At 32.2% G+C, this 20,122-nt stretch overlaps 2 protein-coding genes across 2 annotated transcripts; both read left to right on the top strand.

The window, feature by feature from the left end:
• Positions 1–2,548: 2,548 nt before the first annotated feature.
• Positions 2,549–3,757, top strand: LOC130639468 (uncharacterized). The gene has a single exon (XM_057447077.1). The coding sequence runs from the start codon at positions 3,214–3,216 to the stop codon at positions 3,592–3,594; it is 381 nt and encodes a 126-aa protein (XP_057303060.1). The 5' UTR covers positions 2,549–3,213; the 3' UTR covers positions 3,595–3,757.
• Positions 3,758–5,080: 1,323 nt separating this feature from the next.
• Positions 5,081–19,641, top strand: LOC130639435 (conserved oligomeric Golgi complex subunit 1-like). Its single transcript, XM_057447075.1, has 25 exons — positions 5,081–5,201; positions 5,808–5,852; positions 6,505–6,571; positions 6,648–6,736; positions 8,683–8,749; positions 9,036–9,161; positions 9,352–9,417; positions 9,498–9,539; positions 9,619–9,705; positions 10,093–10,129; positions 10,217–10,321; positions 10,608–10,676; positions 10,814–10,885; positions 11,757–11,838; positions 12,463–12,586; positions 13,212–13,331; positions 13,875–14,116; positions 14,203–14,326; positions 14,861–15,084; positions 15,201–15,576; positions 15,817–15,893; positions 16,461–16,635; positions 17,273–17,404; positions 18,115–18,291; positions 18,883–19,641. Exons 1-25 carry the CDS (start codon positions 5,119–5,121, stop codon positions 18,961–18,963), a joined length of 2,889 nt encoding a protein of 962 aa, XP_057303058.1. The 5' UTR covers positions 5,081–5,118; the 3' UTR covers positions 18,964–19,641.
• Positions 19,642–20,122: the final 481 nt, after the last annotated feature.

Here is a 20,122-nt window from a genome sequence, read left to right as displayed (position 1 = left end):
GGTACGAATTTTGTAGATGACCCCTAAGGAGACCAATATTATTACCCTAAGGCTATAGCAAGAAGGATGATGGCCACCTTGCTACACAGTGTGCCATCTGCCCAATTTTTCTTACTTTGCTTGGGTTTACCTGAGGCTATGAGGAAACAAAACCATGTCTCTTGCACAAAGTGCAAGAGTTAAAACTAACCATTATATATATAGATGAATTCCAGCGTGAAATTTTGTTTACTTTTCAACTATAAGCTCATCAGCATTTGCATTGCAGAAAAAAAAAAACTAGAATTAGGTGAGATTTGAGAAATATTGTTTGATTTGAGAAGCATTGCTTGAGGTTTTAAACTATTATCAAGTGTAGATTGATGCCTTCCTGATATATTTAAATTTATTTAAAGCCCTAACAATACCCTTGTGTGATGAATAAAAAAATAAAATTGCCCTTGTTTTGGGTTATTAGGATTCTATCTGAAAGTGAAATTGGATTGACTGTGAATTTTTTGTATTCTACATCTCTTCTTATTCAAAGTTTAACTTGTTGTTCTAAAAATTATATTTTCCAAAAAAGTTTTTCTCAAAATTGTTTTAAATTGCTTTGTTGAATGGAAAATCGTTTCATAATCGTTTTGTACTTGTTTCTCATTCATTTTAAAAAAATTAAAATTAATACTTTGTTGATTTTTTTCCGTACAAATTATTTTAAAATCGCTTCCAATATAACACGTGTTTATCATAATACATCGTAGATGAAAAGTTAAAAATATTTGCCTTGCTCAAAAGCTTGCTTTTAAAATTTATGCAGCAGGAATTTTTTGGGGGGTTGATTCGAAAGTTATACAGAATATTAATTGTCCGGGTTCCTCAGTAAAAACACATCATAATAGTAGAGAACATTGTATTATGAAATAAATTTATACAACATCCTTCGCATTGGAACGCAATTGTATATTTGGGGCATGGATTGGGATGCCAGGCAATAAGATTAAACAATAACAGGCAGGACAGATACATATGCAGATACAAAAACAGCACTAACCCCAGCATATGCACTTAAATGGTATGAGACACTCACAATGACACGTACATCTTGGCTGCACTCCGTTGTGAGTGTCTCCCATGACATATCTCGTTCTTCTCTTCATCATAATGCACTTCAATGGTATGACCCACTCCCAATGACATGCAATCTAGGCTGCACTCCATTGTGAGTGTCTCCCACGGCATTTCATCATAATGCACTTCAATGGTAGGACAAGCTTGAATGTCCCCCACGGCATTAATTTCATCATATGCACTTCAATGGTACGACAAGCTTGAATGTCTCCCACGGCATATCTCATTATTCTCCTGTCACAATGCACTTCAATGGTACGACAAGCTTGAATGTCTACCACGGCATTTCATCATCATTTCATCATAATGCACTTCAATGGAACGACAAGCTTGAATGTCTCCCACGGCATTACATATGCACTTCAATGGTACGACAAGCTTGAATGTCTACCACGGCATATCTCATTATTCTCTTCGTCATAATGCACTTTAATGGTATGACACACTCACAATGACATGCACATCTTGGCTGCACTGCAATTGTGAATGTCTCCCACGGCATTACTTCCTCACATCTCATTATTCTCTTCTATTCTTCAATATAAATAATAATAATATTATAAATTAATAATAGCATACAGTAATAATATCAAGTAATGATATAATCAACAGGCCACACACGTGTATCTGTCCAAACTTCTGGCTGACTTAGGAAGCCCGACATCCCCATCAGTTAAAACGCGCAATGTGCAATTAGCCAGGACTCTTGCTCCCACTGCTGGACTAAAACCTTGACAACACTGCTAGCCAAATAGTTGTTCAAGGAAACCGTGCAGCTAGAGCAAGTGTCTCCATCTTTGTTGATGCGTGAGCGATAAGCCATTTTAAACCAGTCATATACTGAACTCGGATAACTGTGTCTTTAACAATGGTTGCGGTGACGAACGCTATGTGGTGATGAGGCAATGATACTCCGCATTGGTTGACCGAGTGACATCACATAAAACAAAACAAAAATGTTGTTAGTTTGGCAAACCCTACACAGCATTATGAATAGTATAGGGAGGGCGGGTGGGAATCTTTAGCTCTAACTGGTTGTTTGCAGAGCCAAACTTGAAATGGGTAATATACAGGTATTTATAGGCCTGTCCTATTAAGCGAGGCATCTTAAAGCTGGTAGGCGAGGCAAGTCTCCCATCCTGTATTGACCAATATTGTTTCAAGTAAAGTTTCCTTATATGTGATCCTAAGAACATTAGTAAGTACAAGGCAACCGAGACATTACTGCAGTCACCACAATTAACATGAGCTAAATGTTCATTTAGCTCCATTATACTTGCGTTGTTCAAAAAGTTATGCAGCAAATTATACTTAAGCTGTTTCGAAATTTACACAGCAAGTTGTTCTCCTCTCATTTAAAATAATAAAAACAACAGAGAAATTATTTTTATAAAATGGTTTAGTGTTATTTTAATGATTTTCATGCAGTCTTGTGCAAAATCTTTTTAGGGAATATATTTTAGTTGGCAATATTTAAAGTCTTTGACAGCATTAAAATTATTTAAAATCAAAATGGAGGAGGTTGTTACGGCTAGCATATTCTGCATTTTTTATCTTATTTTCCTATACGGCAGACTATATTAGTGATAGTCTTGTGGTGTTACATTTTAGCTAACATATTTTCGCCACCTTATATAATATCAAAACAATGGAGGGTCTTACGGCAATAATAATTTGTCTTGTTTTTCACTTGTATTATAACTATTTTAGCAATAGATAATCAATCACTTTGTAGCTATAATTTAGGCAGTGTATTTTGTTATAAATTGCATAAAACATTAGGTTTTGCACAAGCCATTTCGGATTTTACGCAAGCCATTTCGGATTTTACGCGTGCAATTTAGACCTGAAAAAATTTAAGATGCTTCCTTTGCAGGTCCAACCAGAACTACAGTTTGGGCTGGAATTACGCTTTAGTTATTTTTGTAGACTTTCAAGCCTTGCTTATAAATGTTTTGTACAAGTGAAGTGACTTTGGGATCAGATTGAGCTAAGTTTGCAATTAACAAAAAAATTTGTGATTTATATCCCCCTCTAACACCAGCTTACTTTTTGTTAAAAAACAATTTATATGCTGCTATACATGGTTATGTTTTAGACAAAATGAAACTACTCACACATAATATGCTAACATGCAATATTAAAGGCGTCAAAAATGGATTTCCTTTCAAGATCGAGGCTGTTGATGTGCAATTAAAAGAGGCTGATTTTAATGCAGATTTTCTTACGCGACTTATTCACAAGCTGGAATGGAAAGCGCTTGTTGAAACAGCGCATGCACTAGGACATGGAAAAAATTTACCGTTAGAAATTGCTGGTAAGGAGAATGAACTTTGTAAAAATGAAGAATTTTTGAAAGATGTTCATCATGTCCTTATGGAAGTTGAGGTTATGGAAGGCAATCTTATTTGCCCAGAGACAGGTCGTAAATTCCCTATAAGTAAAGGTATACCTAATATGTTGCTGAAAGAAGATGAAGTTTAAAGAGAATTGGATGCAAAAGTTTCATAACAAGTCATTAAAGTGTTTGTTTATGTAAAAGGACTGATATTTGTTTTGCCTTGTTATTTTTATTAAATACCAAACCAAAGTGTTGTGTATTTCTTTTTATCTGAATGTGTTTATCATGTGACAAGTGTATATTTTATCATAGACCCTTTTTAAGTCTTTCTCATAATCCTTAGGAAAAGCATAAGTTTGCATGTGCCTAAAGTTTGATTTTTTTTAATTAGATATAGTCGTAAAAAGCAACAATTCAGTTATTACTACCAAGTTTTGGTGTTGTTTATTTTTGCTAGTTTGTTAATGGAAAAGTGGGTTGAGAAAGAGGTATAATATATAAATATATACCCTGCTAATTCACTAAAAGCCATGCTCCTTTATTTGAATCCTTCTAAAATCAAAAAGATAAAATACTAAAAAATAAAAACTATTAAAAACTTGTGCTTTTAAAATTGTTTAGCAGCGTTACTGTACAATCATTTTTAAAATGTGGAAGTTTGATTAATGCTTTATAGTGTAAATGATTTAATATTTCATTATTTTAGTATTACATAACAGTAGTAACAAAAAATGTCTGGTTTGTTTACATTTTGCAGAGGATTATTGTCACAGACATATCACTATGGATTTTCCTACGCTGTATTGAGTAATGTCAGAACATACAAAGTAAAATCGTCGTTGAAGCTCAGGTGTGCAGCCTGTAGATTTGTTTGGAGACGCGGCAGATTACATGTTGTATGTAAACAACATCCTCGACATAAACAACGTAAGAAATAAGCAATGTCAAGAATTCAAAGATAGACAACACCATTGACATGTCAAACAATGTTAAAGATAAAACAAAGAGTTAAAGTTTCCAACACACTTAACTCTAGATTTTTCATGTTTATATGCTATAGACTGTGATATTTTCTATTTTGTAAAAATAGTTGCATGTACATATAAAATAAAAGACCCAAAAATTTTGCTAAATCTTACTGTTCTTATTATTTCAACACCCTTTTATTACAGAAGATTCTGTTGAGTAAAGATGTTTTTATTAACAATAGTTTTTTTAAAGAACACCTGTAAATGATCAAAGTGAATTTGTTCATTTCCTTGATTGTGTACATTATGCTTGGAAATTCTGCATAATATCAATGTAATGATGACTGTTGTTCCGACAAAAGAAATTGTTTCACAGTGTATTTTGTACAGGTATAATTCAGAAATGGTTGATACTTAAGTAATAACGAAAATTAATGCTCTTAATGGTAATTTCTATCTTCTCGAAATTAAAAAATATTGTTTTAGGTAATACTGCACTATCAGTGATGTTTTGGCTTTAAAAATTTAAATGGTGCATTTCATTTAGGTTAACAAATTTTTAAATAATTGCATATATAATTTAAAATTTGTGCAAGAATTTGCACATTTTGAAATGTGATAGAACTGTTGAGATATAATACTGTATATTGTTATGTTTATTTTCAAAAAGAAACTAAAAATAAGTGTCTATCCAACAATATGGCTGCAACACCCTCTGACGTCAACAATCTTTTTCAGACATGTGGAATTGATGATATTAAAATTGTGGAAAGAAAAATAAGGTATGGTTTAATGTACTGCTTAATTAATGTACTGCGAACCTATGAAGCTTGTTGGTATTGACAAATTAATGTATTATGTACGTGTGCACACAGAGTTTCATTTGATTTCTACCTTTGCACATCAAGTATTTATTTTTAGTAGTATACACCAATGGATATTTTGTTTTTTTCCAGAAACACACTTTTTTTCTAGAAATAGACTTTCTTTATTTTCCTTTTTGTCAGCATTTTTTTTAACAGGTTTATCAAATTTATTTTTCGTGAAGACCATTATTTTAATCAATCAGTTCAAAGCATTTCGAAGTTTTACAACGTGGTGACTATCAATTTTTTGAAGCTTACACTCCATGCAATAACTTTAGAGAAATTTTTAAAAAAGATGTTGATTTTTAACTGTAATACAATATCTTATTGATATTCTTTGTAAGGCAATGTGTCTCACAACAATTGATATACATAGAGCTTTATATTAGCACACATCAGCACCAACATACATGTGAGAAGAAACTGTAAAATGAAGAAAATTAATCTTTTTACCAGTAGCACAAGATTAAATTTTTATTGGGTAAAAAGTGTTGTGAATATGAGTTCATTGTTTGTTTTTAGAAGTGAAATTGAAAAGAAGAAAGAAGATCTTCGTGTAATGGTTGGGTAAGCTGAGACACAACACAATATTTTTTTAGGTTTCTTTTTGTGAAGCAAGTATATACTTTAGTTACAAATATACAATTTTTTCTACATTATAAATTTAAAGAAATTGTGTGAAATTAAGGGGAACCTGCAATTATTTAGTGTGTAACTAATTAATTTTTATAGACTCTTACAATTTGAAATCTACTACTATATAAGCAAGGCTAAATCTATGCTAGAACTAAAAACCTTATAATGTGTCCACTCTGTCAGGAATATCAGGAATTGTCAGGAATTTAGAAATTTTTGAACGTTTTTTATATGCAAATTTTCAGGAAAGTTTGGTCTCTTTAAGAAATTTCAGGAAAAGATGACAGGATTTTTATCCCTTCCACCAAGTCCCCATAATGTATATGCTTTTTATTTTAATGTGTAGTTCAAGGGTAGTTTTTATCTTCAGGTTATATTTGTTTTATCCTTTGTTTCTTTTTTTCTTTATGTATAATTCTTTTTTGTTCCTCGAACTGTCAGCTAGTTTATCAGCCATAACTATAGGAAACATTTTGTAAGTGTCAGGATAGAAAAATTTGAGTGAATTTGAGTGGACACTGAGTTATTATTTTGCCAAACAGGTTCAGTTTCCTAAAAGATGTTTTGTTAACAAACATGTTAGGGAGCGTTACAGAGATTTGATCAATGCTGCTGATACTATTCAAGACATGATGGTTGGAACATCTGAGGTGATAAATTGTTTATTTGTTTTTTTGCTTGTTCCCTTTATTTTTATAGTAACTGAATTCATCTACAATTTTATAGGTTTTTTCTGGTATTTCCGTCATTGATGATTTGTGTTCCAGTTTTGATACTGTTAAAAACACCAACAAGTCAGACAAAAAAGTATCCGAGTAAGTTCCGCACACTTCTTTTTTTTGTCAAAAGTTAAAAAAAAATTGTTAAAATTGTTTTACCTATGGTTGTCCTTAATTAATTGTGGATTTGCCTTGGACCCGTAGTTTTGTTACAGGATCAGTCAGCAGTTTTTTACTTTACATTTTTGTCAGACCAAAAATGATCATTTTACTGTCTACTCTTATCTTCTCCTGAGCCTCTTTTTACTGTATTCTTTTGGGTTTATTTTTCGACCCTCTGGGGGAAGCGCATTACAACAGTTACACTTCAGATCTGCTGTTTGTTGTTATTCTTAGTCCTCATGTATCAAGCACAGTTGTACGTCAAAAAAGATGAACTTTGTTTCTTTAATAGTTAAAAGTTAAATAATTGACTTTAATTCTTAAAGTTCAACGCTGCACAGTCACTTCTGCAATTAGTTTTTGCAAAAAAATGTTAATCAATTCACCTTTACAATATTTATGCATTGATAAAGTTTGAATACACATCCCTTAACAGGTCTAAAATTACTGATGACAGAAAATGTGAAAATTTGGTATTACTTAAATATGACATCATAATTTATGCAGCATAAGTAAATCTGAAATTCTTTAAATGTAAATATTTTGAGAATGAAAAGAGCTTTTTGGATGATTTAAAAAGACTTGTTAACCAACTTTTTAAGCTCTATAATATATTATATTATAGAGCTTAAAAAGTTTAAAAACGAAAAGCGGTGATAGAAATGTTTTTTTAGATCGCATTTTAAAAGTTTAAAAACGAAATGCGGCGATAGAAATGTTTTTTAGATCGCATTTTAAAAGTTTAAAAACGAAAAGCGGTGATAGAAATGTTTTTTTAGATCGCATTTTAAAAGTTTAAAAACGAAAAACGGCGATAGAAATGTTTTTTATCGAATTATATTTTTCGTTTTTAAAGGTTTAAAAACGAAAAATATAATTCGTATGAAAATTCGTATAAATAAAAGAGTATAATTCGTATGACAATTCGTATGAAAATCGTATAAAATTCGTATTAAATTTTTTAAAAATCGTATAACTATTTAACACTATACGAATTTTATACGATTTTTATACGAATTAAAAGCAATTAAATTCGTATATATTCGTATAAAATACCATACGAAATTTGTAGACGACCCCTAAGTCCAATATCATTTTATACCTCAGGTTCCTTTTAAAGTTCAGGCTGCAATTGGGCCAAATTAAAAGATTCAACATTTCTAGCTTACTGAGTGGTGAAGAAAAGCTACCCATATTTTAATAGCCTAGGAAGTGAATATTGACACACCTCTACACAGCTAAATGTTTCTGCAAAATTAAAAAAAGGCAACTTATATTACTGTAACAACATTTATTTTACCATGGGTGCTATTTTAATGTGAAGAACTTTATTTATTATTTTCTGTACACAACTTGGAATTGCCACAAAATTTTGTAAATTTATTTTTCTAAATTCAACAGTTTTACATACCTTGTGGGAGTAAATTTTTAGTTTGTGATTTTATAGCATAAAAATCCAAATTTGATACTACGTTAGACTATTTTAACTAAAAGTTTAAAATGTGTTGTATTTTTTTTTAACTTTTGAGATTTCACTTCATGCTGAGGCAGCTTAGACATGTAGTGTTTATACTCATTCTGAATATCTCAGAGATGAAAGTATGTGTCACCATACACCCTGGTACCAAATGAGAATACTGGGTTTGAACAATTAGAGAACTGGTATTTGCATAGGGGGGAAATCCTATGGTTATTTCTTTTTTTAACAAGCATGATAAAGGTTCGCATCTTTAACCTTACAATGCCTCTAAAAGCAATATCCTCAGTTTTTTAAACATTAGTTGTGCAACCAAACCAAACCCTGACTATGTAAGCCAACGTGTGCAAAAAAGTGTCCTGTAAGACATATTTTCATTTATTAATTTTTATGTTCATCATAGATCGAAAGAGCATGCTTTTTATTCCTTGGCTACACAAATGGATTTGCTTGTGGATACGCCAGAAAAAGTAAGAAGACTGATTTAAAAAGTTTAGTGTCTGAAAATTATGATTTAACCATTTTGTGTTGACCATTGCATCGCTCAGATGTTTTTAAAGTTAAACTTAATAGTTCAGTAGCACATACTAATGCTTTTCCAATTACATAGAGTTTTGAGAATCTGATAAAGTGCATAACAAAATAAGCCATGCAACATTTATTGGTACTTAAATATTGTGTGCTGGACAACAGACACAAGAATGGTGTATTTTCTATTAACACAATATAAAAATATGGTATATACTATTTTCAAAGATTTGGAGTGCATTGGATACACATCAATATTTGCTTGCTGCTCAGTTATATTTGTTTTCTCAACACATTGTGAATAGAAGCTTGAATATTAATGTTGGACAATCAAGACAAAACAGAGATGTTTATGTAAGTATCTTATTTACTGTTTTGAATTCGATGCTTAATAAATTTTAAAGACAGTTCTAGGAAAATTTTCCTAGAACTGTCTTCAAAATGTCCTAAAAATGAAAACCTGATTAGCAAAATACTTCTTTTAAATTTAATTGATGTGGCTGCAGTTGTCAACCATGTTTCATATTTTGCTTACTTTCTGCAGGCTTCCTTTCCCATTCTGCACCACCAGTGGGCAGCCATTAGTCACTTCAAACCATCCATTTTAAAGGTAAGCCAAACTTACACGATGATTATTTCTTATTGCATTATTGTTTTCTCAGTTTTTCTACAGCTGTACTCTTTTACTAGGGTGGCAGAACATCACTTAAAGAAGCCACACTTCCTGATAAGGTAACAATTGTTGTTGTGTTACCACTACATTGTTTTCTTTAGTTTGTTAATGAATGTGTTTTTACGTAACTTCTTTTAGGCGTTATCTGAAAGTCTTTGCTGCATATCATTGCTGGACAATCTGTCACCACGACAAATGTTCACAGAGTTTTTGATGGCAAGAAAGGTATTTACATATGGTTTTCAATTTTGTCTTGTGTAGTCCCCCCTTAAAGGAAAGGAAATTGCACTAACCATTAGGCATTCTCTCTTGTTATAATTAAGTTATATTATTTGCCTATCTTCTTGCCAGTAATTCTGTGTCACTCAATGCAGCTTAGAAATTCTGTTTTTTTTGTTTTTATTTTTGTTTTTGTTTCGTGAGATAATTTTATACTAGTCATCTCTTCCAAATCATTTTCAACTTACGACCATGTACCCAATAATAAACATGTGTTATTTAAAATATAAGAATACATAAGAAAATGGTAAGAAGTCAATTAAAGGCGAGAAACAAGAGAGAATAACATTGCATTTTCTTATGTTTGTTTTTTACAGTTCGTTTTTGTTTTAGTCTGCAATACAAGATGTATTTCACTCAAGTTTCCACTGTAAGTATCAGTCCAGTTTATCATTTTAATTATTTACCTGTTTGTGTTTTACGCAAGTTTGTGTATTGTTGTAATTTTATCATTTAGCTATCAGTGTGAAGAAACAGATATGCGACATCACTTACATGCTACGGTTGAGTATTCAACAAATGATAACGCTGTTTTATTCTAGTGAGAGCAAAACTTCTGAAGGTAAACATGATACAACACTATATCTTTCCTGTGTTATTAGTTAATTAGCCAAAGTCCTTTTGTATTCAACTTGATGCACTTTAAATTAACATGGGCAAAAAAAATTTATGGCAAAACCTTTAAATTTAAATTCAGATAGGGATTTGTCCTTAATAAAAGTTTCATTTATAAAAAGAAAATAATTTTAATTGTTAAAAAAGTGCCATTAAAATATTTTTGCCTTATGCTGTTTTCTTTTTGCTTGTTTTTACGGTATGTCTACTACTACAGTGTGTTTTGTGTTTAGATGCAAAACCATTGTTCTACAAGGTTCTACAAGATATTACTGCACAGAAAGGCCCCAATACAACACCTTGTGAGTTAACGAAATAATGTGTTTTGGTTTGTTTCAATATTCTCTTGTTAAGTCAGATGATTTTCTTGGTTGTTTATCCTGTTCTTCTTTTTCAGTTTTTAGGCTTAAAACTAGGTGACATATTTTTTTACGTTTAGTATTTCAAACACTGTTCGGTAATGATGTTGATGTGTTTACAGTTTCGCGCTACTTACCACCAACTGTTTCAGGTTTGTTTTCTAGTTTTGTTGTTTTGTTGGTGATGTATGGAAATTTTGTATAGATGAAATAAAAATAAGTAAAAAAGGATGATATGATAAGCAGTGATGATAAAGTGAAGCAGCAGTAAATGTATACATAACATTCATTGGATTTAACTCTCTACTGCTACCAGCTGGGCAAATACACATTAGCATTGGGATAACTTTTTGTGTATACTATTCAAACCTTTTGTTAAAGATTCAATTTTTTCAAGTAGATGGACAGAAGATTATTTTTGTGGTTATAATATCTGTTTTGTCAGCTTTACGATTGTTTTACAATCCTTGTGGAAAAAAACATTGCACTTTTCTATTACTAAAAAGACCTTGAAACATAGACAAGATGCCTAATTTCGAAGTTTGTTGCCACCAAGTGATTACATACACTATTTCTATATTGAAGTCGTACATTTTGAACTCATGAATGTTCATATTGGAATTAGGAGTTACGATCCTGAGTTATTTGAGTAAGTCTCTACTACAGTATTCGTGGCTTGAGTTATGTTGTTGTGTGGGAGGGATAGAAAATGCCACCAATCTTTACCTTTAAAGGCTGTCCACCTGACCTACGTGTGTGCAAAAGTGGTGCCTTTACAACCGACTATTGACTATTTGGCCCTGCTGTCTATGTTAAAAAAACGACAGAAAAAATACCTTTGTTTCATTTATTTTGTCAGCAATTGCAGTTTTAAAACAATTCTTTTTGTATTAAATAAAGCTGCTTACATAGTTCTAATGAAAGTAGGTAAAGTAGTCACAGTGTTACCTTTTTAGTATTCGAACCAATCTGTTGTTCAAATATGTTGTGGTGGTATGTCTTACTTCTCTTATTTTATTTCAGAGTTTGTACCAAAGTTGCGTGATGTTCCTGTTTCCATATCTGTTTCATATCTTCAGAAGCATGCTATTGAATGGCTAAGTGGGTATGTTTTGTTTCTTGAATCACAATTTGACGAAATTGAAACTGAAAAAACTCAGACTAGAAATTTTTGGAATAAACTTTCATTACAGGTCACAAGTGTCGAAAGTTCTATGTTCGGCTTTCTGAAATTATTTCTGAAAAGCACAAACATATTTTTTCAATAATTATAGCTAAAATAAAACGTTAGACGTGATTTGCGCTTATCACGTCTATATGCATGTGTTTTCAAGAGTCATTCAGTCTTTTCATTTCTGTCGATGGATCCTAATGTTAGTGAAACTACTTCCTGTATGTTTTGCGACGCTTATAGTTCCGCTACCTTTATATATGGTACATATTTCGACATCACCAGAATAGTATTTTTTTTTTTGTAGAACGGAAGCCGTTATAGAAACAGGCCAATATTATTTCATTGTAATATATGTATATTGGTTTTTATTTAAATAAGGTTAATTTCCTTAGAGAATGTAAACGTTCATCTCAAAATTCAACTGAAAACACCTTTTAAAAAAATTCAAAGGATAATTTTCTTCGAATTGTTGAATTACTATTTTGAATACTTTCATGAAATGGTAAAACCAACTAACAAGTAGTCTAAAGTAGTTACCAACTATTTTTTGTATAGGTCTATCAAAGATGTACATCACGGTGTTAAGAATTTACTGTCGTTTGTCAACAACATTAAAGGCCTTGCTGTTATACGTGATGCTGTGTTCGAGCTACTTAGATCGGACACTTTGGTTGAGAATGTAAGTTTAAGTTAGTTTGTTAGATGATGACCAAATTAGAGATTGTTATACGGTTACATAAGGAGTTGAAACTTAACATTCTATATCAGAAGATTGCTATAGTATGTAGAGGAAGAAAGGAAAAGTTCTTAGTTTTAAATAATTTTAAATCCTCGTTTTGACATCAATTTAAAAAATAGACCCTTTCTTGTGTTATGCTTTCTCTTAGGTTTTTTAAAATAAGTAACAAAATTGTTGTCAGATTTCACTATGTGTGCAAAAAAAATGTAATTCACAAAAAAACTGCAGCGCATCAAAGAAATTAAATAAAGGCTATATTTTACTAGTTAAATTTTACTTATAATTTTACACTTTATTATTCTTTGTACTATCCAATATTTCCTGTTACTACGCAAAAATTAACAAATTCTGTGCATCTCCATTTCAAAATGCTGACGTTTATTTTATTTTACAAAAATTGTTCCTCAACATACTGAGCAGGGCTAATAAATAATATCCTAAAAAAATTCATAAAAGCATTTATGGAGTGTGAATAAAAACTTTGAAGCTGAGGCACCCTGAAACAGCCATTTTAGGATAATAATTTTTTAACAGCAAGAAAAGTAGTAATACTTGTTTTATTAAGGAAACTGCGAATGATGAGGAAAAGGAGAAAACTTGGGAAGAATACTGTCGCTTGTGCTTGAACCGTTCATTATCAATTTGGGATGAATTCTTTCGACCTCTATTTGTAGAACGAGCCAAGGTAGGGTATATTACTATATTATTTGCCGTTTTTTGCCTCTGCTTAAAATGGTCATAATTATCTGCTGTCAACATCTTTTTTTTAACTAAAATTGAGGTAAGGGATAAAAAAACGTGCATCATGATGGCAACTAAAATTTTCCTGTTTTGTGTTGAAATGAAAGTTATTAAAATAAACAAAAAAAGATATCAGTGACATTAACATTTCCATTTTTCACACATGGCGCCATTTTTTCTTTGAATTAGGCTGAAATATCCATATTGCCTAATCAGAAAAATAAAAGTAAGACTAAAGTGACAATTTTTTTAATAGTGAGGAACAATCTTGTCTGGTAAGGTAGGGTATTATATACTCTGATTCCATCCAGAATTGGCACAGTGAGCAATAATAAGCTGCGCATAAAATTGTCGTCTTTTGAATCAGATTAAAAAAAGTATCACATTGGGTTTTGTTTTTGACAATCTTCACATTGAATTAATAAGGGCTTTACCTAACTAATGTCGAAGATTTAAGTAACCTTTTTTTCCTTTCTCTCATTCCTAGATTATTTTAGAAAAACAATTCTCCACGTGTTTTTCTGCACTATCTGGCAGTCTACACGACGTTCTGGTGCATTTGGACGACTCACAGAACGGTATAGACGATTCATGCTGGGACCATGATCTGAACGGTTTTACATGGCATGAGTTTCCACAAGATTTTTCTTCACTGCTGGACTCGAATGCTGAAGGTGTTGAAGGGATGCTTTCTTTGAAAGTAAAATCATTCACCCCTTCTATTAAAAGGTAGATAACAAAATTTATGCGTTTACTGTATGGTCAGCCATGCTAAATATTGTTTTTTTTTTACAAAATTAATACTTTTTATATAGGCTATGTGTTCAGTTAAACGATAGTTTGCACTCCATCTTAGTAGACGTCAAGCACTTTTTCTGTGAACCCGATGAAGATAAGTTGGATGAGAATGAAAGAAGAAGGAGAGCTATAAAAAAAGATGTAAGTAGTGGAGGATGCTCTTGAAATAAGAGTCCTCTGTTTGGTGTTGTTTCAGTATTTGCTGTGCTGTTTCACGTACAATGTGCAGGATTTGTTTTTCTGTGGTTAACATAGTTTTGAGCTTTTGTGGGTTTTTTAAAAGGACATGAACATATGTTTCGATGTTGGCGAGTGATGACTTATTTGCTAATGTGTTACACCTATTCCCAGGGATTCTTGGAATGTCAGCTTTATCCCTGCTGATGTGCAGTGGTGACCTTTCTGCTTTTCCTGAAGGGTTGCATCTTCGAATTGTCAGTAGTCAGTACAAGAGTATAAATAATACATAGTGTTCTGTCATTTAAGGTTCCATCTTTCTTGATCCTAAATTTGTGGCTATCTTCCATGACAACTGTCATTTTCTCACCAACTTTCATTCCCTTACCAAACCATCTGCCAATGTCACCCATTTATTTCGAAAAGTGAAATGGCAAATATTTTTTGTAACAAAAAAACGAAGCAAAATTCGTGATAGAAACTGTGTTTCCTTTACAGGTACAAAAATTAATTTTTGATTCCGAAGATGTCGCCCCTAACCAAAAAGACCCTTTCGAAAAATACGGTGACGCGAATATCATGAAAGAGAGTTTGAACTCACTTTTTACAGAAAAAGTAAAAGAGCTGTGCAAAAATATAAACACTATGTTGAACGAGGTTGAGAAGAAGTTGGGAAGTGTGAACACAGATGATGCGATAGCGGCTACTGCAGAGCTGGATAAGTATGGTTTTTTGAAATTATATTATGGCTAAACTAACGGGTTTCAAATTTGCGAGAGGAACCATGTTAGTTAGTTTTGTTGCACCTACATTTATATATATTTTTGTTTTGTTTTAGAGCTACGTTTCTAAGTCGATTTTGCCTCGGTGTCCCAGATTTGTGTTATAACATACCGAAAGTCATCGAGTACGATTCCACTCTGAACAAACCCCAGTTAAAACGACAAATTTCACGACAGCTGAGTCGAAAACATTTAACCAAGAAAACAGAAGGCTTCAAAACAATGGAGGATGACTTCGCTGAGCAAAGTAGATTTGGTTTCTCTCTATGGACAAAGTGGATAGCGAACGTTACGCTTTCCTTGGTTCAAAAAACGCTGTCATCATCAGAAGATCTGACTTTGTTTGCCACGACAAACTGGGAAGATGTGACAATCGAAGAAGAGAATGAAAGTGGAGAAAAAGTCAAATCAAATATAAGAGTACCTGCACAGGTACGAAGTAACCAATGTGTTTTTATTTATAGCTCTAGAGAGAACACGCACAGTACGTGATTTCGGAATTAGGATACCATCTTTATTTTTTTTAGGATACCATCTTTATTTATTTTTTTTTTATGGAAAGTTGAACTTTGAACCCTTTGTTCTCAGACCAAAGCATACAGAAATGTTTGATTATTAGAACATTTCAAAAACTTTGATCTGAATGTTTTTAATTTTTTGTCTTTCTGCTAGATTTCGTTTTATTTGTCATCGTTGCTGTATCGACTTGCGGAAGAGTTTCATCGTGTCGGCGGAAGTAAAATGGACAGGTATGTATGTAATTTGCGCTCCTTTTTTTTCTTCCATTTCTTCTCCATTATATATTTATCTTATTAATTTCCAACGTACATCTGAATGGGAGTAAAAAAATTTTGAAATATTTTTGGAATTTTGATATCTTTGGGGAAATTTGTGACATGCTCTGGTGGAACGTTAACCAAAAGAAAAGCCGTATTTTACACATCGAAGAATTCACACGTCGGTATATGTGATCCCTCCCGTTTTAATTTTCTGCTATGTTAAAATCCAATCATGCTCCACTTGCTTCTTTCATATAGAAAACCGAATTAAAAATATACCTACATCCCAACTAAAAATTTTCGAGCTGACTGTAAATTTGATGAGGTGTATTTTTATTTCAGTCACTCTGTTGAATGCGAGTTTTCATGTTTAAAGAGGATTTAGACAGTTTTATGCTTTTTCGCACCAAAAAGGTTTCATTCTGGGAAAAGCACTTGAGACTAGTAAATAATTTAGCCATCCTGTAATCAGTGCAAGGAGAAACAAATCTTTTAAAGCATTTTATCATCTATGTAACACGGTCTCTTTTTTAACAGGCAAACGATTAGTTCGCTTTTAACCAAGATTGGCGAATCAATCTTTTCCTCCCATGAGTCGTTTGTAACTGAAGTGAAACAAAAAGTATTGTTTCAAAATAAAGCGTTGCAAATGATATTCGATGTTAAGTTTGTTTCGAAGATCTTTGGCGGAAACACTGACGCAAAAGATGAGGTAGATGTTATTTGTTTTGTTTTTTAGGTCAGTGTGGCTAGGAAAATCAAGACACCTGGAAGATTTAGATGTTTTTTTGCCTAGGGATTTTTTTTTGGTTTAAGAGATGCTTTCAATAGTGTTCTTTTGAAATTTAATTTGCTTACATTCTTAAATAATCGTTTCCAATCCACTGCATTTATGGTCTAGGCGTTGTACCGAGGCGAACATTAGGAACTTGCTTGATAACCTTTATATTTCACATCCCTTCCCCTGCATACATTTTTGTGGACTACTGAGGAGAGTAATAAAATTGACTTTTGTGTTTACGATGGCAGTACTGTGGTGGTAAAATATCAGGTGGTAAGGTGAGGCAAAAAAAAAGAAATTTACTATTAGCAGCCTAACGCCTAACCCTAACAATTTGATTGGGTAATGAAAAAAAAACGTAAATATTAGTGTTTCAGGATTTTCTGTCGCGATTAGAGCGGGCATCCTAAAACTAGAGAAATTTAAACTTTTGATAAATAATTTTGAAAAAAGCTACTGGATTTATCCATAGTAACATTGCACGTGAAAAGAACTAATCTTACTTCTACATACTTACTTGAAAATCCTGCCAAACAGACATTTTTATCAAGTTTTATGGGCTTTTTAGGCGCTGGTAAAGTATCGACAACATGCAAATAAGTTGATTGACGAATTAGAGAATTTTGTTGATCCCTTTGACTTAGACGTATTCACCCCACACATCAATACTTTCGTACAACGACAACTTCAAAGAACTTCGGTAAGTCTAAACACTCCAATTATTTTTTGGAATCGGGTTTGAGGCTCGATATCAGCTTGGTAAGTGTTTTTTTAAACAACGCAGGGTCAAATATAACATTGTCAATCCATGCTGCAATCTAGAATAGTAAGACAAGCTAAATAGGAAAGGAGCCATTAACTAAAGCAATTGTTAGTGCGAAGGTGTTTTTTACTTTTTTTTATACAGAAAAATCTTAAGGAATGGATTATTTTTCCGCTTATTTCTAAACTTGTTTTCTAAGCCTAGCACTAGGCGCTTTGAGTGAACCGATCGAGTGATTTTAAAAGCGCATGGTTAATAGATGCATAAATATAAAAAGTAATGTATCGTATCCAGCGAGTTCCAGCTTTGTAGTGTCTCATTTGAACCTCCTTGTTGACCTGGATGTTTTGTTTTTTGACTACTTTAAAAACGATTTTATGAACATTTATAGAGCCTGGCCATTTTTTTTGTATCCTTAAATTCCTTTCCTTCAAGAGCTCCGTCAATTTACTTTTAAATTGTCTTAATATTTCATCTCAGCCTCGTGTTTCTTATAACGTGTGTCTTATAAACATGTCTAACATAAAAAAAAATTTGGAGGCCATTTATTACATCCAAAGAAATTAACCACTCCAAGCGTGTTGTTAATAGCGCACGCCAGAAAAAAAGTTTTGTTTTGCTAAAGTTTTTATCAACTATTTTTTTAGTTAATATTTGGTTCTATATCCAGTTTGAACAAACACTCTTTACAAGTTAGCACAACACGAATTTCTTCCTTATCGCAAGAAGAACATAGCGTCGTACAACTCGTCTCCAATCCTCCAAGGTTTATGTTGCTACCCATGAGTGGTTATAATTCAAAAGATAAACAAGACACAAACAAGGTATTATTAGTATTAGTTAGTATTAAGTTAGTATTAGTTAAAACTATTTTTTTTTGAATAGCTACTGGTTGACGCCGTTGTACTTTGTCTGTGAAATAAATGGTGGAAAAAGCAACCCACGGTATCCACTGGAAAGTCCGGGGTATTTTTAATATTGTGTAAATGTCAGGAAAATGAGTTAGGAATTTCAGAATGGTCAAAAGCAAGCTGTCTTTTTTTTAATATATTGGAAAGTATTAAACTGTATGTTATCTATTTCTAAACGATTAATAATATTTTACTTTGATCTGTCTTCATATTTGTGTCAAATTTACATTTAGGGCCAGGGCCACAATAAAATAAATGTCCTGGAGAAAATAAGGGGAGTGTCAGTACTCCAGAAATGTCGGCAATGTCAGGAAATAAGGGATTGTTATTAAGTAGACACCCTAACAACCGAACTGCAACGAATCTGCTTTTTTCAGTTTTGGTAGTCAGAAAAAAACTAGACTTATTTTTCTTTTCATTCACTTGAAAAGATAAAATTACTTTAATATTTTTTATTGGTGTTATTATTAAATTCACTTTTTGTTTATATATTTATTTTCTTAGGTTGAATACTTCAGTCAACAACAACAATCCAGTCCTCTGTTCCTTCATCAATCACAAATCACTCTGCAAGGTTTAGTTTAAACCATGGATTAGTGTATTATGACTATTATATATAACTTATTTATATTATCGTATCTACCTATACACAATTTTATTTATCTTGCTTTCGGATACACTACCAGAAATACTTTTTCTGGACAAAATCTTTGTCACATCAGTTTTAAAATTTCGAAATTTTTAACTTTCGAAATGTTCCCCGATTCTAGTTTTAATAATATGCTAATTTAGATATCATGTTTACCTGTTGCTTTGTTAACCATACTCTGGAAGTGTTTTGTTTGTTTTTTGTTGTTGTTGTTTTTTTGTTTTTTTTTGGGGGGGGGTAACTTGCTTTTTGGTTGGTACTAGCTGCAAAAAGAAACAGGAAACGTTTGCATTTTTTACACACTACGTTTTTCTGCTTTTTTTATACATAATTCCTAATTGTAAATTATAATTCATATGTGACATCGTTTGGTCTGAATTTCTTCGAATTTACAATAAAATATCACTCTTCTATTTTTGAAAACCAAATAATTTTATTCAAATGCTTTCAGCATGCGGTTGCAGTTTGACTACGAAGGGAGAGTACATGAGATAGGATAGATATATATGAAAAACATGAAGCACTTTAAGTGCAATAATTTTTATAGAAACGCAATTTGTATATTATGTTAGGAGTAAATAATAAAATTGAAATTCAGTCAATTAAAAAGCCGAGACTGCGTATTTTTAATTTGCGTGGGAGGCGTTTGCTTTATGGTAGAGCATTTAACCGAGATAAATATAACTTTAAATTTTCTTTGGACAGAAACAGCTACTGTTGTTATTGAACATGTAGAAGAAGTAGGCAGTTTTCTTATTCGTTCTATCTGTTCGGCTTTTCTTTAGGCTATGATAACCACTGCCCTGTAACTGATCTTTTTGAAGTCGTATCATGTTAACATTTCGTACACATGAGTTTTTTTTTAAGAATTGTTCTAGCGGACATTTTCATGCAACCTCGATCGCCAGACCTATCAATAAGCTCAGCGCTGATAAGAGTCAAAAAGTCATGGAGACAAAATTTATCTTCATGTTATTCGTGAGAAAAGAATAAAATGATATTAGTAGCTACGTAATCGAAGTAAATTATGTATCCATATGATTAGTTGGTGTTGGACTCGGTGATTTAAATAGACCTTTCCCGAATTTCCTAATT

Source organism: Hydractinia symbiolongicarpus, chromosome 1 (genome assembly GCF_029227915.1).
Source record: "Hydractinia symbiolongicarpus strain clone_291-10 chromosome 1, HSymV2.1, whole genome shotgun sequence".
Taxonomy (NCBI): Eukaryota; Metazoa; Cnidaria; class Hydrozoa; order Anthoathecata; family Hydractiniidae; genus Hydractinia; species Hydractinia symbiolongicarpus.
The sequence above is the reverse complement of the archived record's forward strand: the minus strand, read 5'-3'. Positions and strand labels throughout refer to the sequence as shown.